General features: G+C 35.7%; 11 protein-coding genes across 11 annotated transcripts; 4 read left to right on the plus strand and 7 right to left on the minus strand.

The window, feature by feature from the left end:
• Nucleotides 1-365: 365 nt before the first annotated feature.
• PHYBLDRAFT_111766 (hypothetical protein) lies at nt 366-824 on the plus strand (the record flags this gene model as incomplete). The annotated part of the gene is made up of 1 exon (XM_018428237.1): nt 366-824. A coding segment is annotated over one exon (459 nt), but the record flags the coding sequence as incomplete, so codon positions are not given.
• Nucleotides 825-2,203: 1,379 nt separating this feature from the next.
• PHYBLDRAFT_67679 (hypothetical protein) lies at nt 2,204-3,047 on the plus strand (the record flags this gene model as incomplete). Its single annotated transcript, XM_018441835.1, has 2 exons — nt 2,204-2,443; nt 2,604-3,047. 2 exons carry the CDS (start codon nt 2,204-2,206, stop codon nt 3,045-3,047), a joined length of 684 nt encoding a protein of 227 aa, XP_018292433.1.
• A 94-nt stretch (nt 3,048-3,141) lies between these two features.
• On the minus strand, nt 3,142-4,166 carry PHYBLDRAFT_67678 (hypothetical protein; the record flags this gene model as incomplete). Its single annotated transcript, XM_018441834.1, has 4 exons — nt 3,142-3,419; nt 3,455-3,716; nt 3,782-3,876; nt 3,947-4,166. 4 exons carry the CDS (start codon nt 4,164-4,166, stop codon nt 3,142-3,144), a joined length of 855 nt encoding a protein of 284 aa, XP_018292434.1.
• Nucleotides 4,167-5,823: 1,657 nt separating this feature from the next.
• Nucleotides 5,824-8,316, plus strand: PHYBLDRAFT_167810 (C2H2-type zinc finger transcription factor; the record flags this gene model as incomplete). The annotated part of the gene is made up of 2 exons (XM_018435727.1): nt 5,824-7,110; nt 7,144-8,316. The coding sequence occupies 2 exons, from the start codon at nt 5,824-5,826 to the stop codon at nt 8,314-8,316; spliced, it is 2,460 nt and encodes an 819-aa protein (XP_018292435.1).
• Nucleotides 8,317-8,451: 135 nt separating this feature from the next.
• Nucleotides 8,452-10,025, plus strand: PHYBLDRAFT_167811 (hypothetical protein; the record flags this gene model as incomplete). Its single annotated transcript, XM_018435728.1, has 4 exons — nt 8,452-8,833; nt 9,267-9,336; nt 9,388-9,419; nt 9,871-10,025. 4 exons carry the CDS (start codon nt 8,452-8,454, stop codon nt 10,023-10,025), a joined length of 639 nt encoding a protein of 212 aa, XP_018292436.1.
• Nucleotides 10,026-10,251: 226 nt separating this feature from the next.
• PHYBLDRAFT_144850 (hypothetical protein) lies at nt 10,252-12,321 on the minus strand (the record flags this gene model as incomplete). The annotated part of the gene is made up of 2 exons (XM_018431310.1): nt 10,252-11,008; nt 11,102-12,321. The coding sequence occupies 2 exons, from the start codon at nt 12,319-12,321 to the stop codon at nt 10,252-10,254; spliced, it is 1,977 nt and encodes a 658-aa protein (XP_018292437.1).
• Nucleotides 12,322-12,348: 27 nt separating this feature from the next.
• Nucleotides 12,349-13,293, minus strand: PHYBLDRAFT_144851 (hypothetical protein; the record flags this gene model as incomplete). Its single annotated transcript, XM_018431311.1, has 1 exon — nt 12,349-13,293. The coding sequence occupies one exon, from the start codon at nt 13,291-13,293 to the stop codon at nt 12,349-12,351; it is 945 nt and encodes a 314-aa protein (XP_018292438.1).
• A 3,017-nt stretch (nt 13,294-16,310) lies between these two features.
• PHYBLDRAFT_144852 (hypothetical protein) lies at nt 16,311-16,720 on the minus strand (the record flags this gene model as incomplete). The annotated part of the gene is made up of 2 exons (XM_018431312.1): nt 16,311-16,450; nt 16,561-16,720. 2 exons carry the CDS (start codon nt 16,718-16,720, stop codon nt 16,311-16,313), a joined length of 300 nt encoding a protein of 99 aa, XP_018292439.1.
• Nucleotides 16,721-16,926: 206 nt separating this feature from the next.
• On the minus strand, nt 16,927-17,414 carry PHYBLDRAFT_144853 (hypothetical protein; the record flags this gene model as incomplete). The annotated part of the gene is made up of 2 exons (XM_018431313.1): nt 16,927-17,094; nt 17,259-17,414. The coding sequence occupies 2 exons, from the start codon at nt 17,412-17,414 to the stop codon at nt 16,927-16,929; spliced, it is 324 nt and encodes a 107-aa protein (XP_018292440.1).
• A 433-nt stretch (nt 17,415-17,847) lies between these two features.
• Nucleotides 17,848-18,354, minus strand: PHYBLDRAFT_167814 (hypothetical protein; the record flags this gene model as incomplete). Its single annotated transcript, XM_018435729.1, has 1 exon — nt 17,848-18,354. One exon carries the CDS (start codon nt 18,352-18,354, stop codon nt 17,848-17,850), a length of 507 nt encoding a protein of 168 aa, XP_018292441.1.
• A 179-nt stretch (nt 18,355-18,533) lies between these two features.
• PHYBLDRAFT_67672 (hypothetical protein) lies at nt 18,534-19,472 on the minus strand (the record flags this gene model as incomplete). The annotated part of the gene is made up of 4 exons (XM_018441833.1): nt 18,534-18,698; nt 18,873-18,971; nt 19,016-19,131; nt 19,367-19,472. 4 exons carry the CDS (start codon nt 19,470-19,472, stop codon nt 18,534-18,536), a joined length of 486 nt encoding a protein of 161 aa, XP_018292442.1.
• Between the last annotated feature and the right edge of the window lie 40 nt (nt 19,473-19,512).

The following is a 19,512-nucleotide window of genomic DNA, read 5'->3' on the forward strand; positions in this document are numbered from 1 at the left end:
AAGAAGAACTATTTGATGCTGAGACTGAGAGTGAGAATGAGAAAATTCAGCTTTCTTATGAGAACCTTTGTGAATATATTAAGCAACAAATCAGTCTTCCTTCTGACAAATGTATTAGTGTATATGAGATGATGAAGCACCAGGCTGTGAAAACATACTTTTTCAATAGAATTCAAGGCTTTAGAAAAATGGAAGCATCAATTCAAGCAATGGAGAATGTGTATAACCAAACCAACACATATCTCCCACTTGCCATCCGAAAGTGGGGAAAGGAGTATATTGCCACTGGATATATTTCTCAGTGTCAACAGAGAAGATTCATTCGACCACCTTTTGTACTTGCAGATGAAGCTATTGCAAACGCAATGTCAAACTGGATCTGTCAACAAAAAATTGAGAAAAGAACAGCTAGCAACGTTAAGAGATATATTGATCATATTTTGTATCCAGTAAAATTTGGAGTTGTTGGAGATATATCTTTATCTAGTATCAATAAATATATGAAAACTTGGGGATTCTCATTCAGAAAATTTACTAGCACAGTTTATGTTGATGGTCACAAAAGAGAAGACGTTGTCAAGTATAGAGAAGAATGGTCACAGCAAATGATGACATATAAAAAAAGAATGGAAGAATATTCGGGAGATAACATGGAAGTTGTTGAAGAGCCAAAAGTCTTGCATGGTGAAAAGAAACTTGTCTTGGTTACACATGACAAATCAACCTTTTATGCATATGACAGAAGAGAGAAAAACTGGCTGGACAACAAAGAAAACCCTTTGCCCAAAAAAGGTCAAGGGCAAAGTATAATGGTCAGTGAGTTTCAATGTGCTTGTCATGATACAATGCAAAGACAGAAGTGGAGTTCCCGAAAGCTGTTTTTTGCCGGTAAAGGAAGAGATGGATACTGGACGAGTGACGATATGATTGAGCAGCTTACAAAAGATGCAATCCCCCTCTTTGAGTTGCTGCACCCAGACAGTCAAGCTGTATTCATATTTGACCAAAGCAGCAATCACCAAGCATTTGCAAATAATGCCTTACTTGCCAAAAGGTTTATCTTGAATGACAAGCCAGTCAAAGAAGACGAAGAGTTTGATTTTAAGAACACAACATTTCTTTTGGATGGTGAGCCTTGTCCTCAGACTATGTATTACATGAAAATGGAAACCATAACGAAAAAGAAAAGATCTGTGAATATTTCTGTAAAATACGTAAAAGGAATCAGAAGTATTTTGGAGGAGCGTCTTCTTTGGTTGGATACAAATCCATACAAGTCTGGTAGCAAGTGGCTTGCTGATTGTCGCAAAGACAAAGAGCCAGATTCTAGATGCTGCGCCTGCCACTTTCTTGCTGCCCAACCCAATTTCGAGAAACAAAAGACCATCATCTGTGAGGTTGTGGAGGCAAATGGCCACATATTTGAGATGTATCCGAAGTTTCACTGCGAGTGCAACTGGATAGAGAGATACTGGAGAGCTGCCAAGGATTTGGCCAGAAAGGAGTCTGACTATACCTTTAAATCGCTAAAGGTTAATGTTGACTTTTATTTGGACAGAGCTGGTGAACTTGCAAAGGTTCACCACTTTTACAACAAGTCCTGGTGCTTCATTGAAGCCTACAGTCAAAACTGCACTGGTGATGATGCATATGAAAAAGTAAAACAATACTCTGTCAAAGTTTATGCTTCACATAGAAAAGTTCCAAAAAATAACTAAAATTTTAAATCTCTAAAAAAATAAATATTACTATATTTTATCTTTATCTCTCTATTAAATAATTATTATAATAAAAAAACTTCTCTCTATTCTTTTTTTTTATTAATTGATCGGTGTTTTAATACTAAAAGTTGCGGAGTTTTCGATTTTGAATATTGAAATGATTGGAAAAAATTGATACTAGAGATGTTTGTGGACTCAGATTTTCAACTTTTTGCATGAGCTCATTGCCTTAGAAAGGAAACCTGATGTTACATACACATCTATATAGAGATACTACTCTACCAACTTGATTAAAGTTTGGTAGAAAATCTTTCAAACCTTATTCAAATTGGTAGCCTCTCATATTCGTTTATTTTCTGCTCTAAACTAATGACAAGCTGATAATTGTAACACCCAAAAAAGTCACTTTTAATTTTAATTTTATAAACATTCTACTATCATAATACGCATTTTTACCACTTTTCCTTCACTTGGTTTTAAACATGAACGCACATATGAATACTTTCACTGCAGACGCTCCCATCAGATTTAATCACAAGATAAATCTGATTGCTGGAAGAGACAGACTCCTTGTGGAATTGTTGATCCACCAACACCTCTCATATGCTGATCATGGGCAATCGGGTGCTGCCTGGGATGAAATCCTCAAAAAGGTCAATGATGCAGGAGGTAAAGGCAACGAAATTGGTGTCTTAACACTCAAGCAGAGACACAAGAATCTGGTCAAGCAGTTCAAAGCAAGACAGGCCCAAGAAAAAAAATGACAGGGTCAAACAAAATCTACTCTGATCTCGATCAGCTTCTCTTTCAGCTTGTTGAATTAGTAATCTTCACGTTGTATTAGGTATATTTGTTGAATATCAATGTGTTTAATACTATAAGTTTTTAAAGGAGGCTGAAGGAGATCGGGGCAAGGCCATGAAAAAGCAATTGGCTTCTGAGGAAGAAGTTCAGAAGCAGGCAGCTGCAGATAAAGTTGTGGAGAGAGCAACTTTATTGAAGTCCAACAATCCGTTGAGAGTTGTTGAACAAAAGAAATGGACAGATAAAGTAGAGGGCAGTTCTTCTGGACATCTAGTTGGTCAATCGATGGCCGACTTTTCTGATGCCAGAGAAATGTTGAAGTCCTTTCGGGATGAATTGTCCAGTATGGTGGCTGGAATAAGTGATGGTGAGGTACTTACCTTAATGCGCAGGTTGGAGAAGAATGTCAAAAGAGGATTTCTGGCTATTGAGACAAGACAGAGAACACTGGAGCAGAAGCAGACTCTGCTAGAGGAGAGACAGGCTCGTTTCAAGTACAATATGCAGAGATACCTGCTTTAAGGTCTTAAAAAACAATAAAAATATATATATGTAAAACATGTCATAATAGTCATCAAATTTCTTCACATTACAGATAGTTTGGAGTAAAAAAATATTATTGGTTTAATAATTCATAAATGTACTGCTCTGGTGTAGGAGGAGCAACACTGTACTTTTTGCTTGTCTGGTTTCCTCCATTATAACAGACATGGAGGTTCTTCAAGAACGTTCCAACAATATAATATAGTCCCACTGGGGACTGACCACTTCTTTGGGTCTGTGAGTACTTTAAGAAAGCCCACAGACTTCTGACATGAGCAAACTTGTGCTCCACGGAAATTTGCACAGCAGACATACTTTTGTTGATAGCAAGTTCTTGCTCATCAGCCGTTTCTAAAACAGACAATATGCAAACCATAAGACTTTACCATCGAGATAGATAACTGTACAATACTTATTTCTTCTGAAAGGGATCATCATATGGTCTGATGCGGTATATGCCGGATTGCCATACAAGTAATAGCATGGACCATTTATGTTTGTAAAGTTAAATGCTATGCACATCATGGCATCCAATTGACTTTTGCGGTACATGTGCACGTCATGATTCCTACCACTGTCTGGCCCCATAATGGATGAAGTAATACCATCGGGTGTTACTACTGCTTGGTATTTCAAACCATGTCCTTGCTATAAAGAGTATATAAATTGAGTAAAGACATATGTCAGATCTATATATTCAATCTTTCACTCACGTAATGGCCATTGTATGCCCCCTCTTGATCAACAATGGGCCTTGCTATCTTGTTGAAGGTTCCATCAATAAACCCAACACAGTACATTGCCAGTGCTTTTATCTAAATAATATATAAAACGTAAGTACTATTAAACTAATATTATATTTTGTAAGTGTTATTTACATCTTTCTCTAATGGCTCGGCTGAAGCACATCAGGTTTGATTCCCGGAATTGACAGTAGTCAAATTTCAAGGCTGGATAGAACTTAATATAAATCTTCTCTATCATTTCATTGAAGATGACACTGAGAATAGACTTTCCCTTTCCAAAGAGCAGAGATAAATCTACTAAGTGAGCAAGGAAAACCATTCTGCGAAGCACAATCATCAGAGCCAGTGTCATTGGCAGAGAAAATTCACTTGGAGTGCCTTCTCAAAAGTAGACGATGTCTCCCATTTCAAGAAGAGTGGCCAAGAAGCATATCTGATTTTATAAATATATTAAATTAGTACTTTTTTTTCTTGAAAGCAATGATTTAATTATATCTCGGGCTGCGTGAATCTAAACAAAAGTTTAGAATCTTCATCAGACAAGGTGCCTGGGTCTAAGCAACCTTGACAATGCAAGGAGACAGCTATGCATTCCCCTTCCTGCTCACGGTCTCGGGCATATTGAGCAAGTGCTTCTTGAATTTCTTTATTGGTGGGCTCTTGATCTTTGTAAACATATGCATGTTCCTCTTGCTGTTCAGGAACAGATACCTATTCTCACTCTTGTTCTTCAGCAATATGCTGAGAGCTGTGATTTATGTAACGATCTGTTAGTTCAATAATAGGATCAAAACGAGACATTTTAAGATTTTGTTAAAGAAAAGGGAAAGGTGCTGCCCTTTCAAGTAACGGTAATGTTTTCGTTACTGAATATCAAGTCACAATTGGTAATAACAGCTTGTACGTTTAGTTAAAATGAATGTCCTACAATTTTATCACCACGGCAGATTTTTTCGTGTAACAATTTTGTAATTCAGCCCGTGAGTTTATGTTACCATTTTGGGAATAGCTTTTTCATTGAAGTTTCAGGTCCAAAAGAATTGCAAAATTGATAAATGCGATCGCAAAAAAAAATTGGCTGGTAAAATACGATTTTATTTATTTTTATGGGTTGAAAATATTGGGGGTAGATAATTTTAGGCTTCCCATACCTACCCTGCAGTAGCTGCTACTGTAGGGTAGGTATGCTTGCACTAGCAGCTAGAAATATTTAATAGCTATTCTGAAAATGTTTCCAGAAACAAAAGCAAGTAGAATTTTGAAAAACCCAATTGCATGTTTGAAAGCAAAAACCATATTAACGCTTTTAAAATGAAAGCAAAGAAGCTATTGGAAGAACAAGTTTCAAATCCAAGCAAAAATGTCAAACCTGCAAAAAAAACAAAGGTCATTAGTACATAGACTTTTGATGAAGATTACTATGTTTTAGATGACTTACCACATATTAATTGAATCTAAAACAAAAACAAAAACAAAAAAAAACAAAGTAAAAAAGAAGAAGACATATGTTTATGTTAGTATGGATAAAATCAGTATACGAGCAAGATTCTTTACATACCTTTTTATGTCAAGATTTCACATGCCCTATTATACTTCAATTAGATTTTATTAATCAGAACTCGTAATAGAATCACATCATTAGCAATACCTTTTAAGATCTTAATCATGTGAGAGAATCAGAGTTGATCTGTAGTATAACTAGCTAATGAGTAGCAAGATCATGTGCCATTTGTTGCCTGATCTTTAGAAAAATGAAAAGAATTGTATGAAACAAAAAAAGGCACTCAATGTTTATTTTTTGTGTCAAGCTAAACTGTAACAAATTAATGAATTTCATTGGTTTTTGAAGACCATTATACGCTTATTACTGGTTACATGAATAACACTTTTCATTGGTTCCTGAAAGAAATCGACTTGTTGTTTCAAGATGCAGAAATAAATAAATATATGGTGGTCGTCTATACTCCTTTATCACGTTAGACAATACGTTGCATCACAAAAGCTCTGTGATGCAGCGTATTATTAATTACCCAAAAAATTCTAGGGTGGTAGTTTCTGCTCCCAAAGGACCAGGTCAACACAATTTTGCCTTTGACGATATCAGAAAGACCTGCTCACTTTGTGGAAAAGATTTCGATTGCGTGTGGAATCTACGATGCCACCTTACCAAATATCATAAGTTAGCAACTCATATTGCTAACGATATTAGCCCTCAATATGCCGATAGAAATTTAGCGTCACAAAGACAGACCACGAACACTGCTGAGCCGACCACCCCTGATCACAATGACGATTCCATTAACGAAGACCTACACGTTGAATCCGATTTGGAGGATGACGACAGCAGCGATGTTGACGACATGAACAGCAATGGCGATGATAATGTTAGCGAGATTGAACTCGATGCCGGTGAAAGTATTATCGAGATGGATGAGGACACCAGCCCCTTTGAAAGTCCAAGTCCAGGCAACCACCTATACATGCATATAAGAAATAGTATGTTGTCTTCTGCATCCAATACCAGCTCATCGTTGGATGCAGATCTCGATTTACTGAGAGAAGCAACTGGATCGCATACGACATGGAACCAGTATACATCAGACACCCACCCATTCCCGGATCTCCAGTCTATGGTACTGCTTGCCTTTGTTGATGGCGATAATGACATAGTATCTCGCAGGATCTTGAAAAAGATCCTGTTTACCATAAGTCTTGTCCTTAAGCTTCACGAGGAAGCTATCCGAAAGAAGTCCCCGTTCAAGTTACCTCGTTTGGATGCCCTCTTGAACTATCAGACCAGGAAAAAGTCCAAGATTTCTGTATTTCCATCCACAAAAGTCGATATCCAGTTGCCGGAAAACAATACCACGTCTGCTTATATCAACTTGCCTTCAGACCACGTCCGGTTTCTTGCTGCCAACCCCAAGAAAGCAAGAAACATGTTTTCCCTCCCTGACCGCACTCCTAACCAGTCCATTTGTCTACAACAAGGCGAAAAGTGGAGAACACATTGGTACTATCAACAATCTATGTTCACCCACAATGGCGTAGATTTTTGGTCTGGTGATATTGTTAACTTTATGAATGGTTCTACTCCAGCCCGTTTCCTAGTAGAATCATTCCATACCATGGATAACTCAGCTGTTTTTGTTCAAGGCTACATGGTTTATATTCTGGAAGGCGGTCAGTTCATTGGCATCGAAGTTGAATCTATTAGCATAAAGCTTGAAACTCTTCTCGGTGTTGACTCGACCCCTGTTGATGTTGCCCTATGCTACAGCGTCTCACCTGGGAAAGTCTTTCATTTGATTCCCAGGCACAAGTCCTAGCTGGAAGAGCCACATTTCTTAAAACGGCACGTACTAGACGAAACCGGAAAGTTGATCGATCCAAAGTTGTTTTACAAGGTGAGGATATCGTCCATTATACTCTTCACCAACGACACCTCCGGAAACCGATCAAAGCAATATAACCCGTATGAAAGCTGGTCAATGAAGTTTGCTGCTCTCTCTTACGAAGAGAGGTCTTCAATTGAAAACATCCACTTTCTCTCTGCTATTCCCAAGAAAAAGGGGGCAAGTGGAATGTCCTTGTTGCCTAAAATCGTTGAAGATTTCAAAAGGCTTGAAAACGGACTGGTGATGTTCTCTGCCAAAGACAACGAAAACGTCTTAGTAGCATCACCACTCCTTTGGATCGAGGCAGACACTCCATGCCATTCTGAACTATGTGGTTTGCGCATGCTGACAAGTCTGTACCCATGCTGCAAATGTTATGTCCGTTTACAAAGATCCATGCCCAACCTCCAAAGCTCTTTGTATTATACTGGTAGACACACAGCAAGAACAAAGGTACACTATCTTGCTGCTGCGTCTACCTTGGGACGTGGATCGACTATTCCAGATGCTCCTTTGACTGGAAATGCTCTGACAGCAAGCGACCTATGCTTCGCAAATAGGGCAACAGATGCATTGTTGGAACTACAGTCATTTGATCCATCAACAGATACTCCAGTTGAAGTTCTGCATAACATACTTCTTGGAGTTGCTAAGTATCTAGTCAATGATTTGGTAAAGGTTGTACTAAAGAAAAATCCTAACCAAATGGCTAGATTGTCCAAAGCCCTCAAGGATTATGAAAACTCTCAAGGAATGTCAAGAAAGTTCACTCAAGAGTTACGACACTGTGGCTCATTCCTTGGGAGGGATTACAAAGTTCTTCTGCAAATTCTACCCGCTATCTTAGTTACAGAATTTGCAAATGATAGTATGCTCTCTCTCATAACTCCATCTTTTGTCGGTCTTGGCCGTCTTTGCTCCTTGGTGTTTGTTAGAGCAGTAAGGTATGATTATGATATGTATATCGACGAAGTTGAAAAGGCAGTTACAAGCCTTATCCAAGAACTGCATTATTATGTCATTACCTGTGAAATCGAAGGACATAATCCGTATTCCTTGAAGCCCAAGGTTCACCTGCTCACACATCTGCCCAACGATCTATGAAGATTTGGAACTGCTCTATACTACAACACCAAAAAAGGTGAGCAGTTTAACAAATACATCCGTGAACACCTAATGCATACCAATAGGTGAAACACCTCAAGAGATGTATGTCTCAAGTTTGCCAAGCAATCTGCAATGAGACACATCATTGATGGTAGTTCACAGGCGAGCAAAGACAAAATGAGAGAGAAGTATGATAATTCCACGGCAGAATTTCTTAAAGAAAACTTTAGCAACAATGTTAAGAATATCCTGTTTGGTGGATCAAGAGACTTTGCTGATAATAACGACACTGATGACATTACAGCAAAAGCACTCTGTGACAATACCTTTGCGGTGTTCATGCTCAAGGAGAGTAAAGACCAACATGCCCATCCATTTATTGGAAAGGTCTCCTCTTTGAGAGTAGAACACTATCGAGTTGAGAGTAGTCCCCACACTCAAGGTGACAACTACCTCCTCACGCAAAGGGTTTCCAATGATGCATCTACTCCACTCGATCAGTTGAAGATTGTATGTAAGCTTGATATGCACACAGAATTTACCAACAAGCTTGTCATCAATCTTAATAAATTTGGCTCCTACTGGTTCTTTGTTTCCTTGTTTTTGAATCGACAATATTGATTTTTTTTATCTTTATTAATAAAAAAATTATTCAATAAAAAAAATTGTGATTTTCACTAAGTCATTTTTTGGTTTTGCCAAAATATTGAGAGGGTTCATTTATGGATACTTGCCCTTTTAAAATTGCCTTATGTAATTGACAAGTCTCATAAAATGGGTCAAATTCGATATCCCAATTAATCTGGGTTATATAGACCAATCAAAATGTATGTGAATAAAATATTTCCAAATTTGATATCGAAAATCTCCCGTGGTGATGTAACAGAAATAAGCTAAATATGGCAATACAAGTTGAAAATTTGAGTTTCAAAAAAAGCTTTTTTTAGCTAATATTCTGTGCAACTCTACAAATCTGAGTCCACAAACGTCTCTACTTATTGAAACTTGCACTCTAGTGTATATCTATTTTTATGTAATACTTTTCACATTTTTTTATCTAAAAAAAAGGCTATTCTCTAGATACTATGATATTGATGAAGGTATGTATATTGCTTAACTGATTCTTTTTAACAAAGAGTATAAACCTGCTTTGTGTTAAAATTGTCATGTCTCATTCCTACTTTTGAAAAACAAGAAGATAGATTCCTTGCAATTCTGTAAATCTACCAAGATTTCTAATGAGCATGCAAGCAATCTTGACAACCAAATTGTACTTGATGCAGATATTTTTCTGTCAATTCTTCTCAGATTGCTTTCTTTTGTCAACTTTGCTAATTCGTATTTTATTAATACTAGCCTTCATAGTTATTAAGTGTGTTCCTTTTAGAGACTTTTAATAATGTTAGACCTTGTGAAAAAAAAGAAATAGAGAAATAAGAAAAAGACTTTACAGAATAAAAAAAATATTGCATTAAAAAGCAATCACAGTCATTTCTTTTTAGTGGCAAAGACTTCTTAAAGTTCAGATTAAAAATATAAGTAATTTTGTAGGCCACACTGTGATAAATGGCAGCATTTATAACTCTGTACTTGTAGATTTCTACGAGCTCATATCCATCTATAAGCTCGTAGAAATGTCGGGGAAGATTTTTGAACCAATAGAATTACTTAAAATAGAAGAAATTAGCACCACGGATGAAATTTGATATCAAATTAGAAAATTAAAAACGCATCTGTTATCTTATTGGCTTACTAAATATATTGCTTGTGTAATTTCCTTTTATACTTATAAATCAAAACTTGTGTTCTTTATAAGGGGATGCTTGCAGTACAGACATCTACAAATGTATTTCTAGTATAACAGAAGAGAACTAAAAAATGACTTAAAGAAATTGGAATGTTTTATTGAGATAAAAAAAAAGATATAAAAAATTAATAAAAGGAATAAAGGAAGGACCAGTATGAACCAAATTTGTTGAGGTTAACAACATATTTACAGCCAACTTTCAGATGCATGTCTAATAGACAAACAACCTTCAATTCATCTAGTGGTGTGTATATATCATCAGCATATTTGAGTGCTAGACAATAATTGTTGTTAACAGCATGTGCGGATGGATATTCGATATACAAATGGTATACTTTAGAAAAAAGCACCATTCCAATGATGATATGTCCATTGCTTTGTCTAAATAGAGCAAATGTATTGTCTTTTAATATCCTTCCAGGGGTCAAACCTGTACCGTTGTTGTCTACAAATTCTCTGGACCCACCGAGCAAAGTTTCATGGAATTTCCCATCAGAGTTTTGTTGCATGTATTCTGCAATAGCTTTTCCACAGGTTTCCCTTAAACCATTCTTGCCTATCCATGAACCACCATCAATAATATGTCTTGTCATATATTGTTTACCAAATTTGAGACATATATCTTTCGATATATTCATACGGTTTGTATGAAACAAGTGTTCACGAATGTGCTTGTTGAACTGCTCTCCCTTTTCGGTCTTGTAGTTAAGAGCAGGCCCAAATCTTCGTAAATCTTCAGGTAGATGGGTCAACAGATGGACTTTTGGCTTGGACGTATAGAATGCATGTTTTTTATGTTTACAGTTAGTGTCGTATTTGTGTAGGGCTTCAATTAGACTTCTAACGGCAGAGTCTACTTCACTGATATATGTCTCGTATTGACTGTCGATAGATCAAACAAATACTAGAGAGCATAGACGGCCGAGACGAACAAAGAGGGGAGTGATTTCCTGTAATACTTCTGTATCTGCAAACTTTATGGCCAGGATTACCAGAAGTATTTGGATTAGTACCTTGAAGTCTCTACCAAGAAATGAACCGGCATGGGTGAGAGACCTTGTAAATGCTCTTGATATGCCTCTGGAATTTTTGTAGTCTTTAACGTAATCAAACAGTTCTTCTAGTTCTTTTTTGTTTTTGTTCAAGACAACTTTAACCAGATCGGTGATAAGATACTTTGCAATGCCAAGGAGAATGTAGTGCAATATTTCATCAGGAGTGTCTTTTGACTGGTCATATGCTTTAAGTTCTAGCTGTTTGTCTGTTGACTTGTTTTTAAAACTTAACTCTTCTGCTGTGTTTTTATTGTCAAAGTAAGGAATATCAGGGATCACTGTATCTCTGTCTGGTGTAGAAGCGGCCTGGATATAATGATCCTTGGTTCTTGTTGGATGCCTGTTAGTATAGTATTCAACTTCGTTCAACTTGGGGATTCGACTTTGCAATTTAATGTAGCACTTTCTACAAGGGTAAGTTGAGTTGGGCGCACCTAAACCGCAAAGCTCTGAGTGACAAGGTGTATCTGCCTCAATCCAAAGTAAAGGAGATACCACAAGAACATATGCATTATCTTTTGCAGAGAACATTACCACACCGTTTTCTAGCTTCTTCAAATCATCAACAATTTCAGGTAACAACGAGGCAGCGTTTGCACCTTTCTTCTTTGGAATTGCTGATATAAATAAGATATTCTCTATGGAGCACCTTTCTTCAAAAGAGAGGGCCACATATTTCATTGACCAGCTCTTGTATGGATTAAATTGCTTAGAGGTGTTTCCAGAAGTATCATCTGAGAAAAGAATTACAGATGCAATCTTTACCTTGTAATATTTTTTTTGGTTGTTTTCTTGGTCAGTTCCGTCGCATATAAGCCTCTTCAGAAAATGTTCTTCAAGTAATTTATGATGAGTTGGAATGAGCGAGATAATTGTGTCAGGAGAGATGCTGCAACATAAGGAGGTGTTTAATGGGGTTGTGTTGACAGAGAGAAATGATTCAATATTTATGTCAGTATGATTGATTTCGATGCCAATGCTACAACCATCTTTTGGAGTTCGAACAATATATTCACAAGAGAAAACATTAGATGTATCCATTGTATAGAAAGATTCCACCAGAAAGTGAATGTTAGGCAAGCAATCTTTTAACAGAACAATGTCACCAGACCAGAAATCAATGTTGTTGTGGGTAAACATGGGCTGTTGGAAGTATGTATTTGTTCTCTATTTTTCTCCTTGTTGAAGACAGACAGATTGGTTTTGCGTGCGATCAGGTAAAGAAAAGATTGATTTTGACTTTATAGGATTGGCAGCAAGGAGTTTGATATGCTCAGAAGGCAAGTTAAGGAATGCGGTGACTTTTGTGCTGTCAGAGAGAGTAACATCTAAACTTTTCGATTTGAAAATTGGGATGTTCGATCCTTTTTGTGTCTGGTAATTCCAGAGTGCATCTAACCGGGGCAACTTGAAAGAAATATCTTTTCTAATAGCTTCTTCGTGGATCTTTAGAAGAAGATTGATGGTAAATAATATCTTCTTTAACATTCTACGAGAAATCATGTCGTTATCACTATCGACAAGTGCGAGCAAAATCATCATCTGGATATCTTTAAATGGATGAGTATTTGGTGTAAATCTGTTCCAGGTGGTAGAGTTAAACACTTCACTCTGGAATTCATCCTCTTCATCTATTGAAGATTCGTTGCTATCGGCGAAAGCAGACATGTTGTTCAAGATGTGATTAAACAGAGGAATGCCTGCGTTTGGCTCTGTGTTTTCCTCAACATCAAAATCACTATTGTCAACTCTACTTCCATCATCACTTTCTTCACACTCGTCATAATTTAAGATACTGTTGTAGTATTCATTATCAACGTCTGATTCCTCTTCCACACTTTCACTTGGTGTAAGCGGATTTTTTGGGCTGTTGCTCGTCTGTATATCTTGATATTCAGTCTCCTGGACTATGCTCATATCATCTGCAACCATTTCCATTATGTCATGGAATCTTTGCAAATGTCTTTTAAGATTCCAGTGATCTTTAAAGGTCTTCTCACGAAGTGAGCAAGACTTGCCAATGTCAACAAGACTGAAGTTGAGTTGGCCCGGAATTCTCGGAGTAGGTACTGATACTCTTCCTGGGGCAAGTTTTTTTGTTACTCTGTTCATTGTTGTTTGTAATGTAAAGGAAGTAACAACAAAAAGATAGATAGAATTAACGTGTACCCCTTAATTTTGTTCAAGTTACAACGTGTCTATTTTGTGAACAAACCAATTAAATTGCATTATTTTGCTGAGATTTTAAAAAACCAAGAAAAAATAAAAAAAAACCAAAACATTCTTTACTCTGTATTTTTTTAACACAATCAAGTTACTAATCAAACTTTTAATGCTAGTATACAATAACATGTTCTTCTCGCGAAAATCTATGGTATGATATATATGACGGCTTCTAAAAAAACAATATAAAAGATCATTTATTTTAATTGACATTTACTAATTACATTTAATCTCGAAATAGTATAAGATCCAACAATTTTTTAAGCTTATAAAGGTACGTGTGTTGACATTAAGAGTAGTCTATACAATATGAATATTAACAAAAACAAATTTATGTCTTACTCTAGGTTTATTCATTATCATCATTATCAAAGGTAAGTTATTGGAAACAACTCTTAAAGATTGCAGCCACTAATCATTCTTGTCGTCTATATAGGTTTGAAACACTTCAAGCTCAATGAAATGGAAAGGTCCTATCCATAGCTTTTTTATTTTGTAAATTGTATTGAAGTAGCTAGCTAGCTTTTTATTTATAATAATAGCTACCAGTACCAGCAGCTCCTGTCTACCCTGCAATAGCAGCCAGTACTAGGCTGGTACTGGTAGCCTAGTATTTTATGACCCCCATATTTTTAACCCACAAAATAAAAATAAAAATATTTTTTTCAAACCAAAGATTTTTTTTTGTCAGCATTCTATTTTTCAAATTTGGTCTATTTTTAAAATCGTGAAGCTTCAAAAATAGTAAATCCAAAAAAGGAAATCGAGCTACCGTCATACAAAACAGTCATTTGTAACACTAGAAAAATCTCCCGTGGTGATAACTTCAGACTTGTAGATTCTTTAGCAAATATGATTTGTGGGATTTCAGATTATTTTTGCATCTAATCCAATCAATTGCTCTAAATATGGTAAATCTATACCTTTTTAGGTACTTTAAATTTTCTTATAATTGGTCCAACAAACTTAATGTTTTATAGCAAAATATTTTTATTTTTTGACTTTATTAATAGTAAAAGTAATAAAATAAGGCTCTTCTTTAGCCTTCTCATATCTATAGCATTGCCTCTAACAAAGGGTACTAAAAAATAGTAGACGAATGATAGAATAAGTATGTAAAGAAGAAGACTATGATAATTTTAAATTAACTAATAAGTATAGTAAAAGTTTAATTTAAATTGTAAGATCAATGCCTTTATAAACTACTAGATATCGCTTTGGCCAGAAATAAAAAAGGGAATTTCGTTTAGCATTACAAGAGCTATAGCTATATCATTCTATCTATAAAATATGTGTATGTGTGCTTATCTTGTAAGGCTTTGATAAAATGTTTTGTGTTATAGGGTCTTGTTATAGATCTCTTGCTTGATATTGTTATCGCCTAAAGGCTATAGGTTATTGGTTAGTACTTTGTAAAGCCTGAAAGACTTGTCAACAATAGTAATAGTGAGAAGAAATAGAAAGAAAAGACTACAAAATAAAACACAAGTTTGCATTAAAAAAATATCAGTAGGTATGACTGTTTCTGGTATAAGCTCAGATCCAAGGTACAAAGTTCATAGGGCTTGTTTGACCCTCTAGTTGATTTTTCTTTAATCAAGCAAGTAGTTCTCTCTATTCGGAAATCAAGATGATTTCCTGGGTTGACGACAAGACTTTCATCTTCAAAATATTTCTCTAGAGCCAAAATAGGATAGAGATATTCTAAACTTGGTAAGTGCTAGATGGTGTTAAAAAATCTGCCATTTATTTCCAAAATAAGGCAGCTTGTTTCAAATACTTGTAGATTTTTTTCTACAGTGCCATATTTGTCTCTTTACTCAACCTCATAATCTGTAAGCAGTTTAGCATACGATATTCATCTAAAATGGCTTTCTGAATTTAAAATCTAAAAAATATATTTGAATTAATGCCATTCACCAGCGTATGAGGGAATTGAAAGAAAAATTACTTTTCATAGTAATTTATTTGATTCCGAATTGACAAAATTTCTAAAATAAGGGCTCTAGTTACAGAAATGAATATACTAAACGACCATACTTTAAAAAGCTCATTTTATACAACCAAAATGAAACAAATAATTAACAAAAAAATAAAAATTGGCAGGGTATTTTAGTAAATAATTAAAAGCCAGATGCTGAATAACAATCGGAATCGTATATGATGTAGCTCAATTCCCTCGATGCAATTCCCTTGACAATTCCCTTGTACACTGTTGAATGGCATAAATCTCAAAAAACAAAAAAGAGCTCAAAATGCCCTATATTTGGTATGGTTGTAGGAGTTTAAACAAAGTTGCAGGTTTTTTATTGAAAGTTGCCGTTTTTTGGAATTTACGGCAACTTTTTTTCTACAGTGTGTATATTGTAACTGAATAAAACCTCACGTCTGTCAATGAGCGGGGTTATACGATAATCCATTGTTGTAAATGAGTATTGACTACTGCTGTAATTGAGAATAAGTCTGAAGGAAATAATATAAGGCCTCAGCTATTCCAGTCAAAGGTGTCTACCGATTACTTTATTATTTAACACACAGGTTTAGCATGCATGATAGTGATTATATTTCATATGATGATATCACCATAATATGGGATACATCAGTGGATTATTATAAGCATAATTATAACTCATAAACACATTTACTTTTGATGTTAATACTTCATTGGGACTACACACATTTATATAATTAATCATACATTAATTATCCCAAGATCACGTTGCTCTGATTAAGGCTCAGATAGGATCGATTACCTGACCCCAGTCATATAATTTTCCCAATCCAAAACAATATAAATAGCAGTAGTAGTTCAGTGTAGGAACCTCGTCAAACTTTGATACAAAATCTTTCTCAATAAACAAAACCTACACAAGTTCTCACGAATCTTCGTTCCTAATTTCAAATCTTCAATTCTTCCTCTTAAAAACTTCTTCAACTTCAACCACCACAACATCCATAACAGGCAGGAGGTGAAAAAGTTGTAGGCGAAAAACACCCACCTGGGCAACCTCCTGAGTGGCCCCCCAGTGAACCCCCGGCAGACCCTCTTTTTTTCCCGTAGTATATCTGTAGCTAGCCCATCTAGTCTTTTCTTTGCTTTGGTTTTAGACAAGACAACAGTGTTTTTATTTGTATTGATTGAATGTGGAGCAGCACTTATAGCAATTGGCTGCTGGCCAAAAATAGTAGTTAATGGAGTAGAGATAGAGAAGGAAAAGGTTGACATTGATGAACCAGTAGAAAGAACAGGAAAGATAGGCAGTTTAGACAAGCTGATATTGGTATTTGTGCTTTGAGAAGCATTGTTGATAGGCATGAGTAATTGCGTTTGTGAATTTAAACACTATTATTATATCATAATAGAAATTATATTCTTAGATTGTTGCTGTGTCATATTCATCCGAAGGAAATGCTGCTGTTCACTTTGCTCAATAATAGTGTTGAAAGAGGTTTCGATTTTGCTTTAAATCGTTTGTATTATTGTTATTGTAAACACATAATTCAATGGTTTACTTCTGTCACTCAGTTAGTTATTTCTTTGTTTGTATTAGCAGTTTTAGGGACAGGGCTTTCATACTTCTCTAGTCCATCAGCTGAAGAACCAGTTATAACAGCTACAATATCATCCTTAAATATTTTAAAGTCTTTTCTTGAGAATGGAGTACTTCTAGTATTAAACATTTGTTTACCCTATTCAAATACAAATAGACTGCTTCATTTTGTAAAATAGCTCTTCTGAATCTGATCAAAAGTTATAAAAATCATTTCACTGTGGTATTAATATTGCTTTAAACTGCTCACGGTTTCCCCTTTTATTTCTTTACTTTCAGCTACATTCTTCTATTCTCTTTCACAAATTCTGCAGGACAGGCCTCTTTATTTATCTTCAAATTAACAAATTTCTTATCTTCATTTTCGTTTTCATCAGTTTTGTTCATCTCCTTCTCACAGACAGTTACCTGCTCTACATTTCCAGCACCAAAATAGTTTTCAATCCATAAAAAGGTCATTTTTTATGTAATTTCATTGGCTGTAGAATATTCTTTATTTCTAACAAAAAGAACTTTTCCCAAAATCCAGTCATATCTCTTACAAAAGGGTATGGAAGTTTATCCAAGTAATGGGTTTCCAAAAGGCCAAGACGATTCTTCCATTATCTTTCTTGTTTGATCAAATAAAAGAGTATCATTAAACCCTAAGCCTCCATTGATCCAGCATAACAACTACCATATGTTGCTTACGTAGTATAAAATGTTTTATCTGCAAGTGCCTTTTTTGCTATTTTCTATTGAAAAGCGCAGGTTAAACTCTTCTCGGAGCTGGTGTGTCCACACAATACCTTCCAGTTCTGCCATCCGTCTTTGTTCAATAAATTACTACTGGTATATTATCTCAATCAAGAAAGTTAGCATTCATTTAAAGATGTTGCCTTTTTTTGGTTGGTCAATATACTTGAAGCAAACTGAACATGACAATGACAAAGGCACCAAAAAGACATCTGAATATATTTTCATGGCGCAAGGCACATGCAAATTCGATATCGCCTTCATTCAGAGTCTTGCCCTTTTCTAGACTAAAGTCCAAAGCAAGAGCCTGTTGCACTCCTTTGTGCTGTTTCTTTGGAATGGCTGTACAAAAGCGATTCGCAAAGTTAAGATTTCTCAATTTTTGATCCCAGAACAACATATGGTGGCTGGAAGAGATAGAGTACGTATCGAGGAATTCTGACTCGCTGTCAGAAGTCCAAAGGCTCTTCAGAACTCTGATAATTTTTCCAGACTTGTAAGAATCCCGAATCATAAAATGGGCCACGCTATCCACGTTTGTTTGCACTTGGCCGTAAACAAGATAGCGCTCATATTTCTTGCTTAATTCAATCACTTTTTTATTCTTCTTGGGAGATAGCCATCCAACTTCTCGAGACTCAGGCAGAAATTCATGCAAGAACATCGACTTTCTTGTTTTGATTAACGGCTTTAATATCCCAAGGAACTTTGATGATTATCTTACTACCGTTCTTGTTAGAATAAGCATTCTTTGCAACTATAAAAAAATGAATTGACGATTAAGTATAATTGACGGATTTTTCTATGTATCTCATACAATTTTGTATTACTTTGGAGCAAGGTTTATTGTCTTTCCTCATTATCTTCGGCTCGTAAGCCAATCTGTGCTTTAATATCAGTTTCTGTTGAAACACTTTTTATGTTGGTTCGCTTGAACACAAACTCTTTGAAGAAGGCGATAACGAATTCAGTAGGTCCAACGGTGTATGAGTACTGAGGATCAACAGGCTATTTGCGTTTGGGGGTTTGGTTTTTTTTTTAAAAAAAAGTCCTTCATTATAATCAACATTAAAAAGGTGAGTACAATCAAGACAGTATAGGTTATTATTATTATTATGCTTTGAGACATATCTTCCGATACTCTAAGGGAATTATGTAAATTTCTGCAGTGCTAGCACGTACTTTCATTGGCAAAGCCTTGAGTGCAAGATGAAACTCGGGCTGATTGATTGACGAGCGACTCTGAGAAGCAACAAAGGCATTTGAGCCAACGAAAGTGGACTAATTTTTGTGGATCTGGACGATTCAGCTGTTGAATTTTCAACCAGCATAATTTTTTTTGCTGGTCGGTCCCTACGGGCTTTCTTGTGCATCTCTTCAGAGGTTGCAACCATACTAGTAGGCTCTAAAGATATATCGATAATATTGGTATGATTTTTTTCTGCATAAAATATATTGCCTATTTTATTTGCTCCTAAATTTAGCTGAAAATCTTGATTTAGTGCTGCTCGAGTAAACGCTCTGGTTCTTCTTCATCAAGCTCGCCAACGAATCATTTTCTTAAAAGCTCTGATATTAGTAGGCAAGGGCAACATAAGAAATGAGTTTTTGAAAGAAAAAGTTTTTTGTTTTGTTTTAAAAGTTAATCAAGCTGTCGGCAAACCAGTACTTTGTACTCGCAAGTTGATAATACTGCAAAGCTCCAGAAGAATCAACGATATTCTCAATCAATTCGCCACTACCATACTTGGAAATTTTTGAGCGAAAATAAAGATATTTCATTGGAGGATTTCATTTTTTATTTCCAAAAGTAAAATAAAAT

This window comes from Phycomyces blakesleeanus (genome assembly GCF_001638985.1).
Source record: "Phycomyces blakesleeanus NRRL 1555(-) unplaced genomic scaffold PHYBLscaffold_9, whole genome shotgun sequence".
Taxonomy (NCBI): Eukaryota; Fungi; Mucoromycota; class Mucoromycetes; order Mucorales; family Phycomycetaceae; genus Phycomyces; species Phycomyces blakesleeanus.